A 24,544-nucleotide genomic window follows, 5' to 3' on the forward strand; every position below is an offset into this window, starting at 1 on the left:
GTAGGACCATGAGGGTGAGAGGAGATCTGCAGACAGACACTGCGCCAGCCCTGCAGGGAGGAGGTGAGTGGATGCCAGGGTGATGTATCAGTGCAGGGCAGTGCTGGAGGGTACAGACCCCTGGCCATAGGCTGTGTCGGTACCACCTGCTCCTATCCTGGATCCTTATACTAGAAGAGATGAGATCCCTCCCCATCATCTCACTCCATTCTGCTAGCAACTGACCCCTGCACTGATGCTCACATTATCCATGCTGGACCACAGCTCATACCTGCTGCCTGGTGACACACAGTAGTAAATGCCGGTAGTGCCAATGTCAGATATCCTGGGCATTTTGGGGGTTCTTTCTCAACAGGAATTTGCAACGTGACACTTTGAAGGGGGCCGTCCTTCTCAGACACCTGTAGATTTCCTTCATCTCACCTGACTTACGCCCTGCAGAGAGAGACCTGGGCAAAGGGAAAAAAAAGAAGCAAGCTGGCATTTTGGTGCCCTTCATCCATTTCTGGGCAATAGGGATGTCCTCTGCTCCAAGTGTGTACATAGGATACTGACGTGAACATGCTGCACGTCGGGCACCTCTTGCTGGGTAAGACCTGCTTCTTTCTCTTCTGCAGTCTGCTCTTTGCATGGCATCAGGGTTTTGTGTCGCAGTGGCTGACACCGTGCATACTATTTTAAAAATTCATGCAGCAAAGGGAGGGCACGTCTCACAATGGCACCTTGGGTACTGTCCAGAGGAGGCCTGCCCGCCAGCCCAGCAGTTACTGCATCTCAACCATCACTGCATAAGATCTGTGTATTCCTGGGCATTGTAATTAGAACAGGTAGAATGTCTGTCTGCAGATTTGGTCGCCGTATATAAGCGGCAGAGAGTCCATTGAAGAGGTTTTGGTATCAATGGATCTTGCAATGTCATGTGCTTTAATTAGATTGCAAGCTCTTCTGGCTGATCTAGAAGAAAGTGGTTCGTCTGGTTTATTAGGGAGACATTTGGCGCACGTCCCTCTGCTTGTGAACAGTCTCAGCCGTTCTGTTTTCTGTAATGAGATTAAGAATCTGTCGCGGCTGCTAGACATTCATCACACTAAACAGGCCCCCGAGGGTCACATAATTAATTTAGTAATGTCTGTGCGTGACACTTGCACGTCGTCTCCCATTAGGGGGTGGAACACTGCGCCTGTAATTGAGAAGAAGCGGTTTCTAGGACACAGATAGTGTTAGTCTATAACCAATGATTCCCTGCTGTCACCATCATATAAAAGAGGCGATTCCCCTCGGCCACGACCACTCTGCCCCTACTATGGACTATACTTCTATTACAGCGCTGGTGGTAGTAATAGTATGGAGCTATATCTATAGTAGTAGTGTGGTGCACAGGCAACTACTATGTTAGCACTGCACTAGACTTGTATATTATCAGCCCTGTGTTTCTCCCCAGGCTTCTCCTGCATCCTCTTAGTCGTCTGTGAGGACCCCCATTCAGAAGGACTCTCATCCACATCTCTACTGGACGTGTCATCGTTGTCCAATCTGGAGAGCACGGATTCCAGCGAGCACGGCAGTGATGGCTACCCGGACACGGACTTTCAGCATACTCTCCTTAACACACCTCAGGGCTCTGGATTTTCCAGCCAAGAAACAGAAGAAATCTCTATCTTTCAGTCACCAAAATATTTCTGGGACGATGAAGCAAGAAAATCAAATGGGAGCAGCGAAGATAACAGCAAAGCTCAGACAGGTGAAGGCAAATCTCCCGTTTAATGCATATTGTATTTTATACTGTTATTCTTTACTTTTCCTGTACTGATCCTGAGTTACATCCTGTATTATACTCCAGAGCTGCACTCACTATTCTGCTGGTGGAGTCACTGTGTACATACATTACTTATCCTGTACTGATCCTGAGTTATATCCTGTATTATACTCCAGAGCTGCACTCACTATTCTGCTGGTGGAGTGACTGTGTACATACATTACTTATCCTGCACTGATCCTGAGTTACGGGCTGTATTATACTACAGAGATGCACTCACTATGCTTCTGGTGGAGTCACTGTGTACATACATTACTGATCCTGCATTACATCCTTTATTATACTCCACAGCTGCACTCACTATTCTGCTGGTGGAATCACTGTGTACATATCTTACTTATCCTGTACTGATCCTAAAGTACATCCTATATTATACTCCAGAGCTGCACTCACTATTCTGCTAGTGGAGTCACAGGATCAGTAATGTCATAGTATGTGCTATCACATTTATCTATTGATGTGTGATGGATGATGGAGCCCTCACAAATGTCACTACAATACGAGTATATAGAGAGTACTGCAGTCATATGACTGATGTGTGGCTTCTCCCATTCACTGTTATTGGAGGGCCTGGGATTACACACTACTCTCATCATCCGGTCGCATTTGTGTCTTCTACTCTTTCAGGCTCATGTAACTAATTTTGTTCCATACATAATGAAAATTTTTTTGTTTTTTTTCTAATTTGCTTTAATTCTTCTCCAAAGTCTCTGCTTACAGTCAGTGAATGGGAAAATTTTTGTTTATATCCAGAGGCTGCACCCCCATCAGACTTAAAACTTCTTTCAGCTGAGGGGTTGTTACAGTTGTATCCTCTTTGACTAAATAGTCTATAGTCCAGGCTGATTTTTACCAGCACTGATACATTGTAACAAACTATTAGCGCAGGAGAGAGATTTGTGCTGCTGATGAATATAGGTCACTAAAGATTGTCTAGACTGGATACAATTGTAGCAAACCCTCAGCTATGAAAAGAATTAGGTCAGAATGGGTTTTCATCTCCTGTTTGTAAAGTTAACTTTTCCCACTGACAACAAGCAGAGATCTTGCAGATTTGAACAATATACAGATAGCAGCATGTAACGCTATGTCTTCCCTGTGGCAAAGCTGCAGAGAAATGAAACACTAGGAGACGCTGCCGCACACGACAGCTGATCACTGGGGGTCTCAGCAGCGGGAATATGTTCAGGCCACTGCTTAGTCGCAGATGTTGCCCGCAGTGTACAATGTCCACTATGTACGCCCTTGTGCATAGAGATAATGGGTATGTTCACACTGGAGGAATCGCAGCTGAATTTTCTGTGCCGAATTCCGGCTCACAAAAGTGCGCCAAAATCTGCTCCAGTCTGCCAGTTTTTCGTGCGGACCTGCACATTGATGATTTTGCCCTCTCACTTGCATTTCTGCGACTTTGCACACTAAGAAGTGGCCTGTCATTTCTTGACACAGAAACTCTGGCTTCCGTGTTGGAATTCCGCATTGACAGGGCAAAATCCACGTGTAGATCCACGGCAAAAACCGCTGCAAAATGCTGCGATTTCAGAGGCGGAGTTCACTGTGGTAAATTCTGCCCTGTAACCATACTCAAAACCTTCTATAACTTCTAGTCCTTTCAGACAGAAAGCAGAAGATGGGTGCTGTGAGAGGGTAAGGGTGCCGGCATCTGAGCTGCTGTGACATGATGGCAGTCCACATTGGCAAAGTTACATACTTGACTAGAAACATTCTCTTAAAGGGGTTTCTAGGGTTAGAAAAACATGACTGTTTCCCTCTAAACACAGCGCCACCCTTGTCTGTGGGTTGTCTGGTATTGCAGCTCAGCTTCTATCCACTTCAATGGAGTTGAGCTGCAATACCACACACAACCCTATGAACAAGGGTGGTGCTGTGTTTGGAAGAAAACAGACATGTTTTTCTAACCCCTGTAACGGTGACCATAACACGCTTTTTACATTCACAGTTGGACCAGATACCTCGAGCATCCATGGTGTCCATGAAGAAGAGACTACAGACAGCAGCAGTTCACCTAAAGAAGGGGTAGAAACCTCTCCAACGTTGTGGTCTACAGATATCGAGGAGACCTCCAGACTGACCTCTCCAAGCACTAAAGTCCCAGAAGAGGAAGAGACAATCCAAACTACAGCACAGAGTGAGAGAATAGTTCCAATACCAAATACTGAGGAGATGACCGTTTCCAAGATGGCAGTTACTTCTACGGTTTACCCAATGACCAAGCCTTCTAGAAAGAACAGAAAGCATTCAGGGTCCAAGAACCACCATGTTAACCACAATCAAGAGTCGGACTCTTGGCCTGGACCTCCAGCTGATTCATGGGGGCTTCCTGCAGGACATTCCCTGGCAGGACCTGGGTATCATGAGGACGAAAGCCTATCAACCCAGACGTTGCATATCGAAAGTGAAGAAGGAAAGATTAGGTTCTCCACCCAACGAGATGTTTATCTGACCAAGGCCGTAGTCCCCAGTGAGGTATCCATGGCCTCACATCAGGTATGAGCAACAAATACTATTTTGCCTCTGTGTCTTGAGCCCTGGAATCACAGGTGCCGGGTGGGGGGCGCAGTGAGTGCCGAGATGGGCATAAAACCAGAATATTCTGTGTTTGCAGTCATAAGCTCATAGGTATACTATTGCAGGAGTTCGAGAGGCTCCTTTCAGGGCTTGACTCTACATAAGCTTCATGTATGTAATTTCATTCCAGTATTTATGACATACAGTGTTTATCTGCAGGTCATCTGCGAGGACTGGAGTAACCTGGACGGAAAGAACTACGTTATCCTGAACATGTCCAATGATATTGAATGTGTAAGTAGCTGTTGAGCTGTCCATACTTCTAACGTTATAATGGCCTTCGTCGTGAGGCTAGACCCCCTATTCTGAGCAGAGTTTAATAGGTCCTGGTGCTTTGAGGGGTGCAAGGACCTGCTGTGTGCATAGGGGTTTCTATGGAGTCCTCTGTTGTGGCTCCGAAATCGGTGGACACCAGTGTAATGACGCCCCTCCAACTCTAGTGAACCCACTACAGTCAGTCTGTATTGTCCAATATAGCGTACTTGCCAACAGTCCCAAATCCTGTGAAGTGGACCCAAAAGGGGCTGGAATTTATGCCACTCCTGTCTAAAACTGGCCATTTTTGCAGTGCTACCACCATTTTGGGGTGTTCTCGGGTATTCCGGTGGGCAGATCTTAAATGTTCCGCATTTGGCGTTCTAAGTATGAATATAGTTTATTACACCTTTTAAAGGGGTGTTCCCATCTGGGTTTTTCATTGTTACCGGTCAGTGGGTAACTACAAAAACAGCCGAGCACTTCAGAGCGTTGTTTCCGTAACTCTTATTGAAGTGAATGGGAGCTACAGAAATGGCGCAGCACAGCGCTTTACGCTGTTTCCGTAACTCAGGAGTGCTATGCTACACTGTTTCCGTAGCTCTCATTCACTTTAATAAGAGCTACACAAACAGCGCTGCGCTGAAGCGCTCGGCTGTTCCCAAAAAGTGGTTGGAAAAAGAAGAGGTGGGTTTTCCCATCTTGGTCATAAAAAGCCAAAATGGGAATACCCCTTTAAATAAGCTGCGAACCCGCTTCTTCCTATGAAATGGTTTCATAAACATCTTCGTAGAAAGGATTTTGGATAAAGACTTTTGGAAGTAGACGGCATCAGACAGTGATTTCCAACCGATTTCCAACTTTTGTGGAACTACAACTCCCAGCATGCTCCAAATACTATGCTTATATATCAGCACAGAGTAAAAATTGGTGCAGCAGATTATAGGGGTGACTAAATAATGGCTTCATATTGGCTAACCACGGCCGCTGTAACAGGAAGGGTTTTGTATCAATATGCACAGCCTCTTTCCGAAGGTGTGGCCAAGGGCAAACAGCTGATCAGCGCGGGGCCACTCTAGGTACACCCTCTGCGAGACGATGCCGCTTCAGCAGCCGTCCTATAATTACAAGGTACCCAGTCCACCCGTTCAGCCTATAGTGGGGGAACCTGAGCGGGGGACTCCTGTCTATGGCCATTATATACCCTAATAGGGCATATGAACGAGGGGTGCCATCTTGGCACAACCCCTTTAACTGCAAGATAAAGAAGAAAACAGGAGAACGTTCATTTTTAGTGCTACCCATAAAGATCAGAGTGTTTTAGTCCTAAAGGACCTGGCACTTTTTAGGGATTTTACGGATGTGGTAGTTTTATGGCTTTTTTTTTTCTTGGGCAACCAAAATTATTTTTGCTACATTTTTTCCATGATATTTTCTTAAATATCTTTTCACTGACCTTTTTGGGGGTTTGTACACATTACCCTTAATAAAAGAAGGAGTTAAGTAAAAAAAAAAAAAAAAAAAAAAGATTTTCTGAATTGATAGTTCTTTGTTTTTAAAATTATTATATTTATGTTAAAATGAAGTATAGGAATGGGTTCGCCATATTTTGATATATAACCTGTATAATCTTGGATATAGCGACGGTTTACATTGGTGTCGGCGGTGGGTTGTTTTGTTTTTTTGTTTTTTTTTCTTTTTTTACTTATTTTTGTAATTTTTTTTTGGGACATCTATGTCCCTTATGGCAGCCTATCAGACCACTGGGGGTCATTTACTGCTGTGGATGCCGTCAGCTGTGGTATCTATAGATAGAAGCCCCAGTTACAGGGAAAACCATCCTCCTAATGTGACAGTAGTCTCTGTCAGAGCTGGGCTGGGGTCTGCTAAGTCCCTGGAGCTCTGACGTGCAGGGAGTCACTGGTGATCACGTGATCGCCGCTTCCTGCATTCTCTACATAGCACTCGCTCAGCACTATGTAGCCTGTATAAGAGAAGGTAGAAGCAGTTAAAAAGCGCTTCTGTCTTCTCTGGATCCACAGCTGTCTGACAACCGAGTACCCGACCTGCCCCTTCTAGATTGCAAGAGCTATAATCCTCCGCCGTATATATACTATAGCGTGGGATTAAATCCCATGACCGAGATCCGTATATTTATGGCACTCGGTCCATAAGGGGTTAAAGTGACCTCCTGGTTTTATGGCAAAATTTAGTCCTGGGACCACAAAAGACGGTTATATTACCTGCTATTGGTCTCCTATGCCGACACCTTCCTGATCCGCTGGTTCCTGCGCCCATTTTCAGCTGTCCAAGGTGGCCGACAGAATCCCCAGACTAATTCTAACAGTGCCTTGGTAGTTTTAGACTTGCTATGCACTATATCTGCTCTGATTGGCCAAATCTGCTTACGTGATCGGCGCTGGCCAATCAGAGAGCAGTGCACAGTGTGCATTAAGTAGTCAGAGTATTGCAGCTGCCATCTTAGCTGGAAAGAGGATTGTGAACCAGCGGACTGAAAGGATGGCGGAGGAGAACAATAGCAGATAATGTACCCTCCCTGTCCAGGACCGAATTTAGCCCTGAAATTGGAGGGTCACTTTAAATGCCCTTGTGCCCAGTGGAAGGCGCTAGAAGGCTGACCTTGCACCGTGTTTGCAGTGTCCACCTGATGGATATGCTCCATCGTATCCATAGGTTCCATGCACCCTCCAGAAGCCAACTGAGTGTCCTTCTGGCCACTGATAGGCTGGTATTCATTGGCATACGGTTTTTCAGCTATCCAGCACATTCTACGGTGTTATTCCATAGAATTCCCTGCCACAAAAACTTTACCGCTCAGTGTACGTTTTTTTTTTGTTTTTTTTTGTATAGCTATACAGTGAAATTCTGAGACAACCATTGACAGTATACATCAGATAATCCTACCGAACCTTAGTGCCAATGTATACGGAGCTGCTGGGGATTCGGGGCTCAGTGCGATATTTTGCACCTGTGCCCCTCCCCCATGTAGCATTCTGTTGTATACCCGCCCTTCCACCTTTGTAAGTATGTCTGTTTTTCGCCAGTCAGTCTTTAGGCTGCGTTAATCGCAGGTTGTGTAGGCTGAAAAATGTACCACACAATGGCGATGATACGACTCCGAGACGCAAACAAATCTGTCATGATTTTTTTGCCTTCGTTGCCGCCAAGGACAAGATTTTGTGATGGCTTCTGCCTCCGAACGGTCTTGTTGTGCTGCAGGCCGGAGCCTCCCTGAGATTTAGCAGTCTCCATGACAACTGTCTGTATTAACCATCTCCAGGGTTTCCTGGTTACTATGGCAACAGCAGCCGGGATTAGACAGCCGGCAGGAGGGAGGAATGTGGAAGCGCTCGGTGACCTTTTCATAAGGCATTGACCCTTTCACGACCACAGCGCACTGCTGGGGACACGTACAATAATACAGACCTCGTTAGTGACCAGCATTCGTTTACAGGCAGCTGCGGACCATGAATACACGTTTTTATGTCACGTACTGCCGCGGTATGGATGACATTTTCATTGTCCACTTTGGTTTAAATTCAAGATGCGTGATCAAAAGTATGTGAACCCCTTCTAAACACCATATCCATATGCAATTGGTACAAAGTTGGTTTCCCCCTTTGCCGCTCAACGATTCTGAGGAGGTGAAACATGAAGAACAGCCCTGGCCCGTTGTTCCTCCGCGCTTCCAGTCAGGAAGTGGCCATTTGTCAATCCCGTCATCTGTGCGACTGCTGGATGTAGACGTTCCGTACCTTTATTGTGCCATACAACACGTTCCCAGCGCTGTTGGCTTTACACCACTTGAAGCCCGGGCCGCGACCTTTGCGCCCAGAAATAGCGCCCAATGTAAAAAAGCGCGTGTGATTTTACCTTTGTTATTCTATCTGAAAACGCATGAATAAACTGACAACATTCTAGCCCTACGTGACTGTTCTCAGTAAGAGAAACCAAGTAATCTTGTAGATATGATACCTTTTAATAGCTGACAAAAATGTATACTTCTTAGGGAGTATAAATTTATGGCCATTTGATACCCTCAAGAATGGAATGAACCTCGTAGCAGGGTTCCTGCATCAGTGGTGGATTTGAAAAGTCTGAAGGAGGTCAAGAGGGGTATCCTTGGGGAGAGCACCCAAGGGGGATGTGGAGACACCTGGGGGATGAGTGGGTTGGGGGATGGAATTGTCTCTCTCCAAGGAGAGCAACCAGAAGGGGTGCTATTCCCAATCATTGTTTTACAGACTTGGTAAAAAATCATACATTGATTTGAAGCATTGCTGCCATCCAATAGGTGGCGCTGCAGAGAGATTGTTTCATCTCCCTTATTTGCAGGTCTGAAGGAGAGGTAACACACAGGCCTGTGACCCCACCCCCACCACCACAACACCATTTTAAAGATCATAAAAAACTGTCAAATTCCTTACCAGTGGGCTAATTAAGTATTTACTTCTCTGCTCCTCTTGTCTGGTATTGTTTTAAGTGCAAATTACTTTCCTTATGTCTGTGCCTTTTCATGTGTGTACATTTGTATATATATGTCCCATCCAGATCTGTTTCATTATGTCTGAGAAAGGATCTTGAGAGGTCCGAAAGCTGGCTATAACATCATGTATTTTTGTTAGCCATTAAAAGGTATCATATCTACAAGATTACGTGGTTTCTCTTACTGAGAACAATCACACTTTGTTCTACTGGCTAACACCGTACCAAACCTTTTTTCTGTTATGGCCCCTTGTGCTAAGGTGCCAGCTGTTAATGGTCCTTTATTGAGTCGTAGGTGTCCCCCATGTTGGGACACTAGTGCGCTGCTCATGACCTGCTCTAATCAGGGCGCACAGAAAACCCAGGCGCCCTAGAGCAAAAATCAGAATTGGCCCCCAAGAGGAAAAGAAAAATATATTTTGTGTATAAATATATATTTAAATAAAACACTTTTTACAACACAGTCGTCTAAAGTCACATCGCGGTATTCACCGCATGAATTCCACATCTAAAAACTGTTGCAAAGTCTGCGTATCTCTGCCACAGAGCCATGCACCCATTTAGCCCAGTCAATGGCAAAATCTGCAAGCGGAATTCAGACACAGGAAATCGCGTTTCCGCACCAAGAGGTGACATGATGGAAACTGATCTGGCGCGGGCTGCTTCTGGTACTTCTATTGTTCAGCTCTGAGGACCAAGCCAAACAATGGAAACAGACCAGTGGCCGAAACGTAGGTCTGAATTTGGCCTTAGGCCTTGTTCAGATGGCACTTGGATGGAAAACATGGCTGGCTATGTATTTCACGGACAGCACATGGATCCATTATAGCCTATGAGGGAGCGCTTTTTCATATGGACCGCCACATTGTCCTCCAGATGAGAATAGGACATGCAATGTGCACTGTCCACACAGGTCGGACAACAGGTGGACAGGTGCTGCTTGATGAACAGTTTACCTGTTTTTTTACCTATTTCAATATGCAGCCCTTCAAGGGCTCCATATAAAACATAGAGAAATGGAGCACACTGCGATATTTCTCCTGTGGTTTATATGCATGTGCAGTTCCAACATAGGTGTGAATGGAAGAATGCAAGTCCATAGACAGGAAAATTCGCGTGCGTAATGGGCCGTGACAATGCGCCTATGTGAATGTCTGATTCCGAGATGGACAGAATCTGTATGGGAAAGAACCTGTTCAATCAAATGGGTTAATTCACACAAGTGATTTTTCTCTCCGATGGTTTAAGTTGGAAAAATCGCTGCCATGTCCTATCTTTGTGTAATTCTTCAAGATTTGCACATGATTGTCTTTGGGAGTGTGAAAAAAATGTATTGTGATTGAATGACCTGCGATTTGCATGCAAGTGTGATGCGTTCATAAAGCATTAACGGAACCCTATGGCATTTAAAATAAAAATAAAAAAATTTCACATGCATGAAGAACAGATGAAAATCTGATGCAAATCACACGTTTTTAATCACAAAAATATATTGTACATGCATGAAAATAACATAATGCAAAAAATAGCCAGGGTTCACTGACTTCACACTCGCCTAAAGGGCAACTTCACCTTCAGCACGGAAACGTGCTGCTTTTGCTGCAGAATCTGCGTGCGGGATGCAGAATAATTCTGTCTGTCTGAAAGCACCCTAAAGCTAAACAAAGGAGCCCATACTAGGATAACTAAGTGGTGGGAAGTCACTAACGGTGAACTGATGCAACACATCTGCCCTTTGTCTTGGATTTGGGAATTTTCTGCCCTCTGTCAGGTTGGATGGGGGCCATCTGTGGACAGCCATTTTTCAGGAGTACAAGTTAGGACTCAAGGACATTCACAGAGTTGCTCCTAAACCCCCCCTTCCCCCCCGGTGTTGTTTTGGCATAGGGTCATTGTCTTGTTGGAAGGTGACCCTTCTGCCCAATCTGAGGTCTCTTGCGCTCTGGATCATTTTGTCATTATCTCTGTACTTTGCTCCATTAAGGTTTCCCAGTCCCGCAGCATGATGCTGCCACTACCAGGCTTTACTGCAAGGGAGACTACCCACTACAGTTTTTTTCACTGCGAAATTCGCAGCGTTCTTTTTTTCTGCAGGGGTCTATGGGGCTTGTAATGTAAAAATCGCGATCGCGCAAAATCGCGATTTCACGGTAAATCGCGATTTTACCATTACAAGTCCCATAGACCCCTGCAGAAAAAAAATGCTGCGAATTTCGCTGTGAAAAAAACTGTAGTGGGTAGTCACCCTTAGGATGGTATTGATGGTATTGGGGAGGTGATGAGCGCCACCTAGTTTCGTCTAAACAACGCTTAAAGGCCAAAAATTTCCATCTTGGCGTCATCAGAACAGAGAATCTTGTTCTTCACAGTCTGAGGTTCCATAAAGCCCAGATTGGTGGAGTGCTGCAGTAATGGTTGACATTCTGGAAGTTTCTCCCATCTGCACACAGGATCTTTGGAGCTCAGCCAGAGTGACCATTGGGCTCTTGGTCACCTCTCTTACCAAGACCCTTCTCCTCCTTAGTTTGGTGGGTTGGCGGCTCTAGTTAGAGTCCTGTTGGTCTTCTTCCATGTAAGAATTATGGAAGCCGCTGGGCTCCTGGGAACTTTCAGTGCAGCAGAAATATTTTTGTCGCCTTATCCAGATCTGCGCCTCCACAAAATCCTGTTTCTAAGCTCTACAGGCAGTTCTTTCCTCCTCATGGCTTGGTTTTGGCTCTAATATGGATTGTGAGCAGCAACACCTTATATAGACCGGGAGGTGGGGGTGCTGGGTCTTTCATGTTATAGCAAAGGGTGTAAATACTTATGTTAATGCAAAATGTTAGTTTTTCATTTGGTGAGATTTCTCCCGTTCTGTTTTCACATTGCCATTATGGGGTGCTGAGTGCAGAATGATGGGAAACACAAGGCCACAACATAACAATATGTAAAAATAAAAGTGAGAGGGTGTGAGGACTTTCCCTGTATATAAGCGACTGTTATATTGGTGTACAGTACGGACTACTGAGCACTGGGTTTCTATCATTTTAATTGTGTACATACACTGACGCAAGCTTGCCTACGGGAAACACCGTGCCCTCCGAGATGGATGCCCTCTAGTGATAGGATATTTTAACAATCACTACAAATCTCATGTGGAACATTTGCTGTTGTGAACCCTATATATAATATAAAATGTATGTATATAGGGGGCTCAGCCTATACAACATGTGAGTTCATTTCTTCGTCGATCATCCTATATTTTTGTTGATCCTTGGGCGTCGTCTGTAATCCTTCATTTTTGTCTTTTTGGTAAAAATTGTCAGTATGAGTAGTACTCTGTATCATTAGGTTTAATAAGTGGTAATGGAGGATTGTCCTGGAAATGGCGCCATCTCCTAACTGCATTATTACTGTTTATAGGAAGAGTTCATATGGCAGAAGGGGCAGCATCTTCTGTCACTGCTGGAGGGGGCGCTGTCGTGGAAACCAAACACTACTCAGAGAGATTGGGTGATCTTCCTGAGCAAACCCAACAAGAACGATAACCATCTACTAATGACAATCACATACGAGGAGCGTAAGTCTCACAAAGGTACACGAGGTACGTATGGGATGACTGTAGGAAAAAGCAGGACAAAGTGAGCGCCATTGGAAAATGCGTATAGAAAAAATAGTAGAGAGTGGCTTTTAAATCAGATTGGGTATGGGCTGTGGGCGCAAGGTGCACCATAAAGCGTGGGCGGTGGGCGCGAGGTGCACCATGAAACGTGGGCGGTGGGAGCGAGGTGCACCATGAAGCGTGGGCGGTGGGCGCGAGGTGCACCATGAAGCGTGGGCGATGGGCGCGAGGTGCACCATGAAGCGTGGGCGATGGGCACGAGGTGCACCATGAGGCATGAGCGGTGGGCGCGAGGTGCACCATGAAGCGTGGGCGATGGGCGCGAGGTGCACCATGAAGCGTGGGCGGCGGGCGCGAGGTGCACCATGAAGCGTAGGCGGCGGGCGCGAGGTGCACCATGAAGCGTGGGCGGTGGGCGCGAGGTGCACCATGAAGCGTGGGCGGTGGGCGCTAGGTGCACCATGAAGCGTGGGCGGTGGGCGCTAGGTGCACCATGAAGCTTGGGCGGTGGGCGCGAGGTGCACCATGAAGCGTGGGCGGTGGGCGCGAGGTGCACCATGAAGCGTGGGCGGTGGGCGCGAGGTGCACCATGAAGCGTGGGCGGTGGGCGCGGGGTGCATCATGAAGCGTGGGCTTGAGGGCGCGAGGTGCACCATGAAGCATGGGTATGAGGTGCCCTCCCCCATATATTAAAGAAACAATAGTGCTTGTGTAGCCCGCTTAAAATGTCTTGGTAAGTTAGTGAAATGTTCTGCCACTTACTAATTTACTTTGCTGTCATTGAATTGAACCATTTTTGTTTTACATTCAGGAACTTTAAACTAGTCCAGACCTGATACTTCTCACAGCTGAGGGTTTATTACAATTTTATCTAGAATGGACAATCCTCTGCGAGCGAAGCACATGAGCCGCACCAATATCTCTATGTGGATTGTATGCTACAATGTATCACTGCAATTAAACTATATCACCAGAGTATTGTCTACACCGGGTACAATTGTAACAAACCCACAGCTATGGACTAGGGAAAGTTTGTTATATGAAGCCTAAAAACAGCCTCTATCTAACAAAGTTATCTGTTGTCTGAAGGTGAGCTTCCCTTAAAAGACGTCTTCAAGACACTTGGACACATAAAGAGGAGTCTTGCAGAGGTCAGTGGTGTATACAACCTGTGATATCGCCTGTATACCTATTACATCAGTATTGCCTAAACATTTATAATAAATCTTTAGAGCATTTGGGGCTCAGTCCTTCTTGTACAGAGCTCCAGATCCCCTGCAGCGACAGTTATGTGATAAAAATCTGTCTCCCTGCAGTTACCACTAGGGGGTGCTCACTGTAAGCGGATATACATACCTTCCATTGAACTCCATTGTAATAAGATCCTAAACCTTCCCACAGTACTATCACCCAGGAGGCTGAGTATCACTCATGGGTAATCCCGGAGCGCACTGTCTGATACTTAGGGGACACGATTAGGGAAATTAAGTTTGTTACATATTCAGATTTCACAGACTCCGCGTTGTCTGGATTATATTCAACGGTCACAAGCTCAAACTTCATCACATTTTTCAATAGTACATCTCCACTAGAGGGCAGCAGCTCACAAAGCAGAATTCAAGGAGGTGCAAAGCCAAGTGATGGGAACATTGGAGGGAAGAAATGGTGATAAGAGCATCAAGACATTTATAGTGACCTTCCGGGCCAGCAAAAACAAGGATAGCGGCACCGCTTCTCTGACTACCTGATGCACGCTGTATATTAGTGCACATCATTAGTGTAAGACATTACATGAGCAGTGCCAGTCAGAGCAGCATGTAGTGTCTCAGGCCCAATGCATATGGCCGGGTCGGATTCCACATGCGGCCAGTGATGCCTGCATACCCGTCTGCAGTGTTCTTTATCTGTAATGCATTTGTGCTGGCCGTCGTAAATGCGCAGTACAGATAATGCTGCCGTCGCTAGGCAATGACGTGGATTCCGTGGTCCATCCGCTGTGACAACTGCAGATGGGCCGCGGATCGGACAGCTTCCATTGACTTCAATGAAAGCCGTGCACGTGGAATCCGCGCCAAAATAGAACATGCTGCGATTTTCCCTCAATGAGCGGAAAATCGTATTTAATTTCCACTCGTGGACAGGAAAAAGCGATTTTCTATAGCATGTCTATGGGCAGTATTTGCTGGGGAATCTGGAAGAGGACGCTCGATCTGGATTCTACAATGCAAATACACCATTGGGCCTTAGACTACTGATACATACTATACGCAGTGCACAAAATGTAGTTGGAGAAGCGGTGCCACCATCTTTGTTTCTCTAGGACCTGAGGGCTACTTTAATCTTTATTTCTATAGCTTCAGCATATTCCACAGCGCTTTACACATCAGAGGGAACGTGGATCAAAGACCTGTAGCTGTACGAGCAGTTCGCTGGCTGCTATCTGTGTATGTGGAGAACTGGGGTGTATGGGGGAATACTGTGATCAGGTTTTGACAGAGAATGTAGGCGAGGGGTAAATGGACAAGAGTTAGATTAGGGGATGTGATCGGCCTCCCTGAGGTTGTCAGCCGTGCTGGATGATTGGCAAGTGTTTCCCATTGTTTTCAATGGGAAACCTTGCATGGCACTCGCGTGCATGTCGCATTCTGTGTAATGCGTTTTCTGGCCCCATTCTGAGGGTACGCCGAAAGATAGGACATGCCGCGATTATTTATTTTATTTAGTTGTGGGCTCCCCATGACAAACTATATAAAATAAATATATTCACCACTGCGCCGGACCGCCGTTTCAGTGGTCTGAAGCCACGGCATCTGACAGGTGACATCAGCTGGCCAGCCTGGTGACATCCCATAACCTTGTTATGTGAGCTTTTAATATACAGTGGATATAAAAGTCTACACACTCCTGGTAAAATGCCATGTTTTTGTCATGTTAAAGAAATCCAATAAAGATGAACCATTTCCGATTTCTTTCCACCTTCATTGTGACCCGTTATCTGTACAATTCCATTGAAAAACAATTAAATTTTTTATGGTGGAAAAATGAAACTAAAATAATATGGTTGCATGAGTCTTCACACCCTCTTATATTCGGGGATGTGGTTGTGTTCAGATTTAGCCAATAACACTTAAACTTCTGATAAATAGTGGTCAGCACTCCGCTGCCATTATTTACAGGGATTCTGATGTCCCCCATATAAAGTTCAGCTCTTCTAGGAGGATTTTCCTGACACTTTCTTTGTTGATCAGTAAAGATCTTACAGCACATCAAAGGGATCGCATTGTTGGAAGGAATCAGTCAGAAGGGGACCAAAAAATGTCCAAGGCATTACATCTACAAAGGAACACGGTCAAGACAGTCAGCAAGAAGTGGATTAAATGTGGCACAACAATGACATTACCAAGAACTGGACGTCCCTCAAAAATTGATGAAGACCAGAAGAACATTGGTCTGGGAGGCTGCCAAAAGGCCGACAGTGACATCAAAGGAGCTGTAGGAGTTTCTGGCGAGTACTGGTTGTGTAGTACATGTGCCAACCATCTCCTGTATTCTTCATATGTCTGGACTGTGGGGTAAGGGGGCAAGACGAAACAACATCCAAGCCCGGCCAAGGCAGCATTATATGTGGGGCTGTTTATCTGCTGCTGGAACTGGGGCTTTAGTCAAGGGGGAGGGAATTATGGACAGTTCCAAATATTTTGGTCGATTTTGGCCCAAAATCTTCAGTCCTCTGCTAAAAAGCTGAAGATGAAGAGGAATTTCACCTTTCAGCACGACAACGACCCAAAGCATTCCTCCAAATCACCAAAAGAATGGCTTTGCCAGAAGAAGATTGAACTTTTGGAATGACCCAGCCAGAGCCCAGACCTGAATCCCATTGAAGATCTGTGGGTTGACCTGAAGAGGGCGCTACACACGAAATACCCTCACAGTCTGACAGATTTGGAGCGCTTTTGCACAGAAGAGTGGGCAAAGATTGCCAAGTTTAAGGTGTGCCATGTTGATAGACACTGACCCAAAAAGACTGAATGCTATTAGAAAGTCAAAGGGTATATCAACACAGTATTCGTTTTAGGCCTCCTTCCCACGAACGGATTTACGCCGCGTAAATTCGCGGCAAAAATCCGCTGTGTTGCCCCCTGCTATTAGGTTCTATTGAACCTAATAGCACAATGCTCACGATGCGTAATTCCACCGCGGAATCTCCCGTCCTCACCCGCGGCATGCTCTATTTGCCGCGGGTGTACGCGCTGACGGCTTCCATTGCAGTCAATGGAAGCCGTCCGTTCACGCTATCTCCAGCTGTAACACAGCGGAAGATAGCGTGAAAAAACGCTTCCCCGCCTACCGCCGCGCGTCATATGACGCGGCCGGCGCGTCACGTGACACGGCCGGCCGCGTCATGTGACGCGGTGGGCGTGTCACATGACACGACGGCGGTGGGCGGGGAAGCGTCTTCACGCTATCTTCCGCTGGTAAGTATGGGGTCTCTGGGGGGCACCGTGACGGGCTTCACTGCGGAATATTCCGCAGCGGAGCCCGTCACGCTCGTGTGAAGCTGGCCTAAGGGTGTGTATATTCATGCAACCGCATTATTTTAGGGGTTTTCTCACCCTAAATGATTTCAGTTTGTTTTTCAATGTAATTATGCAGATAACGGGTCACATTGAAGGTGGAAAGAAATCTGAAATGGTTTATCTTTATCAGATTTTTTTAACATGACAAAACCCATGGCATTTTAACAGGGGTATGTAGACTTTCTTTTTTTAATCTATCCTAGTAGAAGCCCTAGACAAAGATTTATGGGACATCACTGATGTCTTTGTCGGGCCTTCTATTGGCTGCACTGGTCACGAGTGTAAACAACCTATGTGAACACTGCAGCGCTTGTCAACAGAAGACCGGAGGGCGGGGAGAGCGCAGTGGGGGAGAATCACAGTTGCAGGAGGCGAATAAAGTGTTAATTTTCTTCCGTAAGCCTAAAAATAAATAAGAAAAAAAGCCCCTCTGCTCTTGTAATGTGGCCGGACGAAGAAGTCTGTCCAACTTTGTAACGCATGGCCCCAATAAAAATTATCCTTGATTTCCTTTGGCTTCACTGATGATAGACATCACTCTATTTTTTTCCTATATTTATTGCATTTTCTTCTGTAGGCTGCATTCCCCCCCCCCCCCCCCCCCCCCCCCCCCCCCACTGCCACCAATAACTTGGAAAACCTCTTTAACACTGTGGCTATTGGTGATTAATGTGATTATCTAGGGTAGTGCAGTCAGTGAATTGGTGCAGCTCGAGAGAAGTCTTTGAGGCAGGAGTGGGAGTTTCAGATTAGAGATGAATTTAGTGTAAGGTCATTAGCAGAGAGGAGAGCATGGGCAGGGCAATAGAAAGAGAGGAGAAATATAGGGCGGTGTAACACTGTGGAGAGCTTTATGGGGGAGAGTGAGGAGTATAGGGCAGATTCTGGAGATGTTTTTGAGGAGGGGCAGGTGACCTGATCAAGCAAGTGATTGAATATACTGAATCAAGAAAAATGGGAGCCACAGATGACCCCAAGACAGTGGGCATGCTGCTAAGGGGATGTGGGGATACCAGTCACGGAGATGGTTTAGGTCATTTAGTAAAGGGCAGAATCACAAGTTTAGTTTTTAAAATATTGGTTTACACCACAGCCTGTGACCAATACTGTGCCCTCATCTATAACCAGACTCTCAGCTAGGAAACTCAACCCTTTAAGGTGAAAATAGCCACAATCTAAGAAGGCAAATCACATGAATAAAACAGAAACTCAGGAAACTTATAAAATGATATTTGTATTAATTTTCTGCAGATTGGGATTGAAAGCTACTCCAGCATCGGCAGCTGTCACTCCCGTCCCAACCCTCCGCGGAGCGACTACGGAAAACTCTTTATTGTTTTGGTCATTATTGGCTCCATCTGTGTTATGATCATCATTGCAGGACTCATTTACATCTGCTGGCAGAGACGACTACCAAAACTGAAAAATATGGTAAGTAAAACAGACCATAAATAGTCTGTTCCTCTAAGAGTTGGTGCAGGAAGGATAGGTCTGGGTCTCCAGAGAACTGGGCGGACTTTGCTGTTGGTGTAGGTTCTACCGTTGGGAGGGGCTGCATCTCAATGGCGAGGGTGCAGCTGTGCTGGAGAAGATGGTTAGGAGGTTGGAGGAGTATTTAAACTAGGGACTGGGGGGGCAACCAGGGAGATAGAGGGGAAGACAGTGTAGATGGTGACCTGGGACTTATGGTCCATTTACACTGCACAATTATCACTCAAATGAACGTATTTGAGCGATAATCATGCAGTGTAAATGCAAAGAAAAAAAATAAATCTCTCACTATTTGTTCACAAGTCTTTATCGCTGACTTTCAGTCAGCATCAAAACTATCTCCGGCTTCTCGTTCCATGTAAATGCTCCCTGCTCAGCGCTTTACATAGAAGGTTAGCACTGAGCAAGAAGCCCTTATCCAGTGGCGAAGTCAGTCTGTCCAAACGCTCTGCATGAGCGCTAATGACCTTAGTGGTGACGTTGTTTAGCCAACTGTCTTCCCTTGTAAAAGGGCCATAAGTAATGAGAATGGTGATGGAGTGGTGAGAGGGGTTAGAACTGGCAGAATAGTAAATAAGGAATACACTTAAGGGTGGACACTCACTGGCGATATTTTCTTTCTTGCGCTGCAAGAGCATGAGAAGACTCTCGCCTCGCAGCGCAAGAAAGACGCCGGAATAGAACCAGCATATTGCTAGTGCTTTCAATGGGGCCAGCAGCAGCAGCGCTAGCCCCATTGAAAACATAGGGAGAATGTCGCAGACTTCTGCCGCAGCTGTGACAGCTGTGGCAGAAGTCCGCAGCATTCTATCGCATTGCTTTCAATGGGATCGGCACTGCTGCTGATCCCATTGAAAGCACTGCTTTCTGGCAAGCCCCGCAGTATGATTATCGGGGAAGGGCTTGAAATATAAGCCCTTCCCCAATAATCATCAATAAGTGTTAAAAAAATTTTTTTTTAAATTACTCACCTCTCCGGCTGGCTCCCCTGGCACTGCTGTTAAGCTCTTTCAGCAGGCGGGGATTTAAAAATCCCCACCTCCTGAAAGGGCTGTGCTGATTGGCTGAGGGCTCAGCTAATAGCAGCTAGTGCTTAGCTATTGGCTGAGTGCTCAGCCAATGACAGATGAAGAAAACTCCTGCCACAGCTATCACAGCTGTGGCAGAAGTCCGCGGCATTCTCCATCTCTTTTCAATGGGGCTAGCGCTGCTGCCGCTGGCCCCATTGAAAAGACTGGCGATATCCCGGCGTGATGGCGGTTTTTTTCTCGCACTGCGCTGCGAGACTTTACCTTTACTCTCGCAGCGCAGTGGAGAAAAAAACGCCAGTGGGTGTTCACCCTAAAAGGTATAAAAAGTAACTTAAACCTTCTAAACTGTATGGCGTCTAACGCCAAGTATCTGACCAATAATGGGACTAACACCAGGAGTCTGACCGGTAGAGTTGACGAACTGGAAGTTATAATGTCTGAGAAAAACTAAAACATAGCTGTGAGACCTGGTTGGATGAAAGCTGTGACTGTGACTGGGCGGTGATTTTATATTGTTACAATCTGTTCAGAAGAGATTGCAAAAAAAGCAGGAAGGGGTGGGGCTTGTCTTTATGTAAAATCCTGTTTAACCCCTTTAGTGGCACGCTCGGAAAATCTGCACTAATAATAAGCCTGCCAGTATTATAGTAGTTATATTCTTGTACATAGGGGGCAGTATTATAGTAGTTATATTCTTGTACATAGGGGGCAGTATTATAGTAGTTATATTCTTGTACATAGGAGGCAGTATTATAGTAGTTATATTCTTGTACATAGGGGGCAGTATTATAGTAGTTATATTCTTGTACATAGGGGGCAGTATTATAGTAGTTATATTCTTGTACATAGAGGGCAGTATTATAGTAGTTATATTCTTGTACATAGGGGGCAGTATTATAGTAGTTATATTCCTGTACATAGGGGGCAGTATTATAGTAGTTATATTCTTGTACATAGGAGCAGTATTCTAGTAGTTATATTCTTGTACATAGGGGGCAGTATTATAGTAGTTATATTCTTGTACACAGGGAGCAGTATTATAGTAGTTATATTCCTGTACATAGGGGGCAGTATTATAGTAGTAAAATTCCTGTACATAGGAGGGCAGTATTATAGTAGTTATATTCTTATACATAGGAGGGCAGTATTATAGTATATTCTTGTACACCGGGAGCAGTATTATAGTAGTTATATTGTACATAGGAGGCAGTATTATAGTAGTTATATTCTTGTACATGGGGGTAGTATTATAGTAGTTATATACTTGTACATAGGGGCAGTATTATAGGAGGTATAGTCTTGTACATAGGAGGCAGTATTGTAGTAGTTATATTCTTGTACATAGGGGGCAGTATTATAGTAGTTATATTCTTGTACATAGGGGCAGTATTATAGTAGTTATATTCTTGTACATAGGGGGCAGTATTATAGTAGTTATATTCTTGTACATAGGAGGGCAGTATTATAGTAGTTATATTATTGTGCATAGGGGGGCAGTATTATAGTAGTTATATTCTTGTACATAGGGGCAGTATTATAGTAGTTATATTCTTGTACATAGGAGCAGTATTCTAGTAGTTATATTCTTGTACATAGGGGGCAGTATTATAGTAGTTATAGTCTTGTACATAGGAGGGCAGTATTATAGTATATTCTTGTACACAGGGAGCAGTATTATAGTAGTTATATTCCTGTACATAGGGGGCAGTATTATAGTAGTAAAATTCCTGTACATAGGAGGGCAGTATTATAGTAGTTATATTCTTATACATAGGAGGGCAGTATTATAGTATATTCTTGTACACCGGGAGCAGTATTATAGTAGTTATATTGTACATAGGAGGCAGTATTATAGTAGTTATATTCTTGTACATGGGGGTAGTATTATAGTAGTTATATACTTGTACATAGGGGCAGTATTATAGGAGGTATAGTCTTGTACATAGGAGGCAGTATTGTAGTAGTTATATTCTTGTACATAGGAGGGCAGTATTATAGGAGGTATAGTCTTGTACATAGGAGCATTATTATAGTACTTATATTCTTTTAGATATAGTGCAGTTATCAGTTCTCTTCCTCCGCTCCTCAGGCACTTTATACAAAGTAAATTTATCTGAGTGCTTAGTATTTAGTTGACTTTTTCTTTGTTCTCTGTGCATTAAGGAACTACATTTTGTGGAGAACGGCTGCCATGATAACCCCACCTTGGATGTGGCAATGGACAACCAATCGGAAATGCAAGAAAAGAAAACCAGCATTAATGGAGGCACCTCTCACCGGCCGGATGGCTGGGAGACATTAATCAATAAGACAAGTAAAGATGAGACAGACACCATGGAAGAAGATACTCACCTTTAAAGCCCAAAGAGGGCAGATCCCAGGGGGTGGAACTGAACTTTTTTTTCTTAATTGTTGGGCACATAGGGTTATAAATGTTTTCGTTCACAATCCTTACCTGTAACTAGATGGGTTGTCACGGTGGAATGTTGGCCTGTAGCAGCACAGAAGTATAATTAGCACATGGTATCATTGAGTGCCCGCCTTCTCGCCGTCGCCCTCCGGACGCTCTCCAGTTTACAACGTTTGATATGATTGCACTTTATTCTTCCAAAGATGATATTAAGAACCAGCTCTCTGGTGTGAACCTCACCTGCCGGTGCATTCCGGTTCGGCCTCGGCTGAGCTGAGTATTGTCGTGTTTTTTTTTCTCTTCGTGTCGTGATGTAGGACCAGAATTTGTCGTCTTCTCCACTCGTCTGCTTTCTGATTCCACCCGCATGAAATGTGGATCCTTACAGCTTGACACAATAAAAAATAATTGAAAAGTATTTCCGAGCCAATGAATAAAGCACAAGGAGGACAGGAAACACAGTGTGATTCTTCATCTAACAATAAAAACCCTAAAAGCAAAATCAAAATGTGGAAATGATGTACATATATGATGGCATTGTAGTGTATAGGCTCCTAGAGATGCACATTGTCATATTAGATGTTCCCGCCATAGATATATGCACCTGAAAAGCACTAACCTCCATGATCTAAAGGAGTTTGGTTTTCTCAACAGCGCCACTCTCATACAGGTGGCTATGTCTGGTATGGCACCTCAGCTTTATTGAAGTAAATGGGGCTAAGCTGCAGTTTTAGGCAGCTATTTTTTCTAGTCTCCTGCAGAGGGCTCAATGCTTTGAAAATAACTAAATGTGGATACAGGAGAGTGACATTGGTGCGAGTTCACAATCTAAGACCCCTGTAAGACCCATGCCCAGGAACAAAATGCCTTAAAAAAAAAAAAATCAAAACTGCGGGGACCGCTACTGATCGTGGCACAACCTTTTACCGGGAACTTTGTCACCAGGTTTCTGTCCCCAAACCACCGGCAGCATGAACTCGGGCCAGCTATGTGCAGTAGCCCTGTGTATGTGTTATTCTGAAATGCAGCGGGGTTTCAGAATACACACAATTTTAAGTTTGACTCAGGAATGGAACTCTGAGTCACAAGTAAGGGCCGCGCCGGCCTCTGTCCACCTGCAGCATGAGGATTGACTGCTTTCCCCCTTTTGTGTATAGTAGAAGAGCTGACACTGTACATGCTGCAGCTGGGGTGAGGCCGTCGCGGCCCGTACCTGTGACTCGGAGAGTTCCGTTCCTGAGCCAAAATTCAAAGTTCGTTCATTCTGAACCCCTGCAGTGTTACAGAATAGAGCCCACACCATTTGCTTACCCATTGTTAACCCCTTACATAACACGATCAATGTTGTTTATGACATTTAAAGGGTTCACAGAGGGAGGGTGCTCCCTCTGTGAAGTCATTGGCCGTTCACTATGTAATCAGAGAGCCGATGGGTCGTAGCACCTGGGCAGCAGATGATGGTATCTAGGTCTGCCATGGCCTGTAATCGCTATAATTAGCGATAATGCGTTGCAGTACAGAAGTACTACAATGTATTGTCAGAGCGATCATAGTATCACAAGTTCAAGTCCTCTACAGGGACATAAAAATTAATAAATAAAAATAGCAAAAAATAATTTTTGTGCAAAAATGTAAAACCTAAAAAAATATAATTTTGGTATTGTTGTAATCGTACCGACCCACAGAAAAAAAATGTATAGTCATTTATGCCGCATGATTAATGCTGTGAAAAAAATATTAATGGCAGAATTAAGGTGTTTTTCTCACTGCCCTCCCCCCCAAAAATGAAGAGAAGTTCTCCAATTCATTATATGTACCAGTGATCAGACATTTAGCTCCTATCCACATATCTTTAATGGGCGGACCCCCTTTAAGGATTCCAGCGGCTTGGAGTGATACAGAGACGAGTTCAAGTCCTGGATGACTCTACTATGTGCAGAAGCGTCTGGGAGAGCGTTGTGTGATATTCCCTCTGGGACCACTAATAGTGGCTGCATTGGTTATCACCCTCTATTCAACAGCATATCTATCGGGGTCGCAGTTGTAACCAGGTCTCTGAGGCAGGTGCAGCCCCCCTCCCCGTCACCAAAATAAAGCTGATTGCACAGTTTAATGATCTTCCTCAATCCATGTGGCACCAGCCACTTCTGCGCAGTAGTAAATCCTCCTCCTGGGCCCGCTCAGGCTCCTCCCCATCTCAATTTTCTCCACTCAGAACATCAGAAGGAAGGAGGATTGATCACCATGCAGAAGAAACTACCGTAG

At 45.1% G+C, this 24,544-nt stretch overlaps 1 protein-coding gene across 2 annotated transcripts; it reads left to right on the forward strand.

Annotated features, from left to right (window-relative positions):
• On the forward strand, nucleotides 1-22,729 carry PODXL2 (podocalyxin like 2). Of its 2 annotated transcripts, XM_066594698.1 has the most exons (9): nucleotides 1-63; nucleotides 356-589; nucleotides 1,442-1,741; nucleotides 3,777-4,324; nucleotides 4,565-4,639; nucleotides 12,572-12,752; nucleotides 13,860-13,921; nucleotides 18,599-18,778; nucleotides 22,033-22,729. In XM_066594698.1, the coding sequence occupies exons 2-9, from the start codon at nucleotides 562-564 to the stop codon at nucleotides 22,225-22,227; spliced, it is 1,569 nt and encodes a 522-aa protein (XP_066450795.1). In that variant the 5' UTR covers nucleotides 1-63; nucleotides 356-561; the 3' UTR covers nucleotides 22,228-22,729. The 2 variants fall into 2 exon arrangements, with proteins under 2 accessions (XP_066450795.1, XP_066450794.1); XM_066594697.1 differs by lacking the exon at nucleotides 1-63 and having other exon boundaries at nucleotides 71-589.
• The last annotated feature ends 1,815 nt before the right edge of the window (nucleotides 22,730-24,544 follow it).

This window comes from Eleutherodactylus coqui, chromosome 3, assembly GCF_035609145.1.
Source record: "Eleutherodactylus coqui strain aEleCoq1 chromosome 3, aEleCoq1.hap1, whole genome shotgun sequence".
NCBI lineage: Eukaryota > Metazoa > Chordata > Amphibia > Anura > Eleutherodactylidae > Eleutherodactylus > Eleutherodactylus coqui.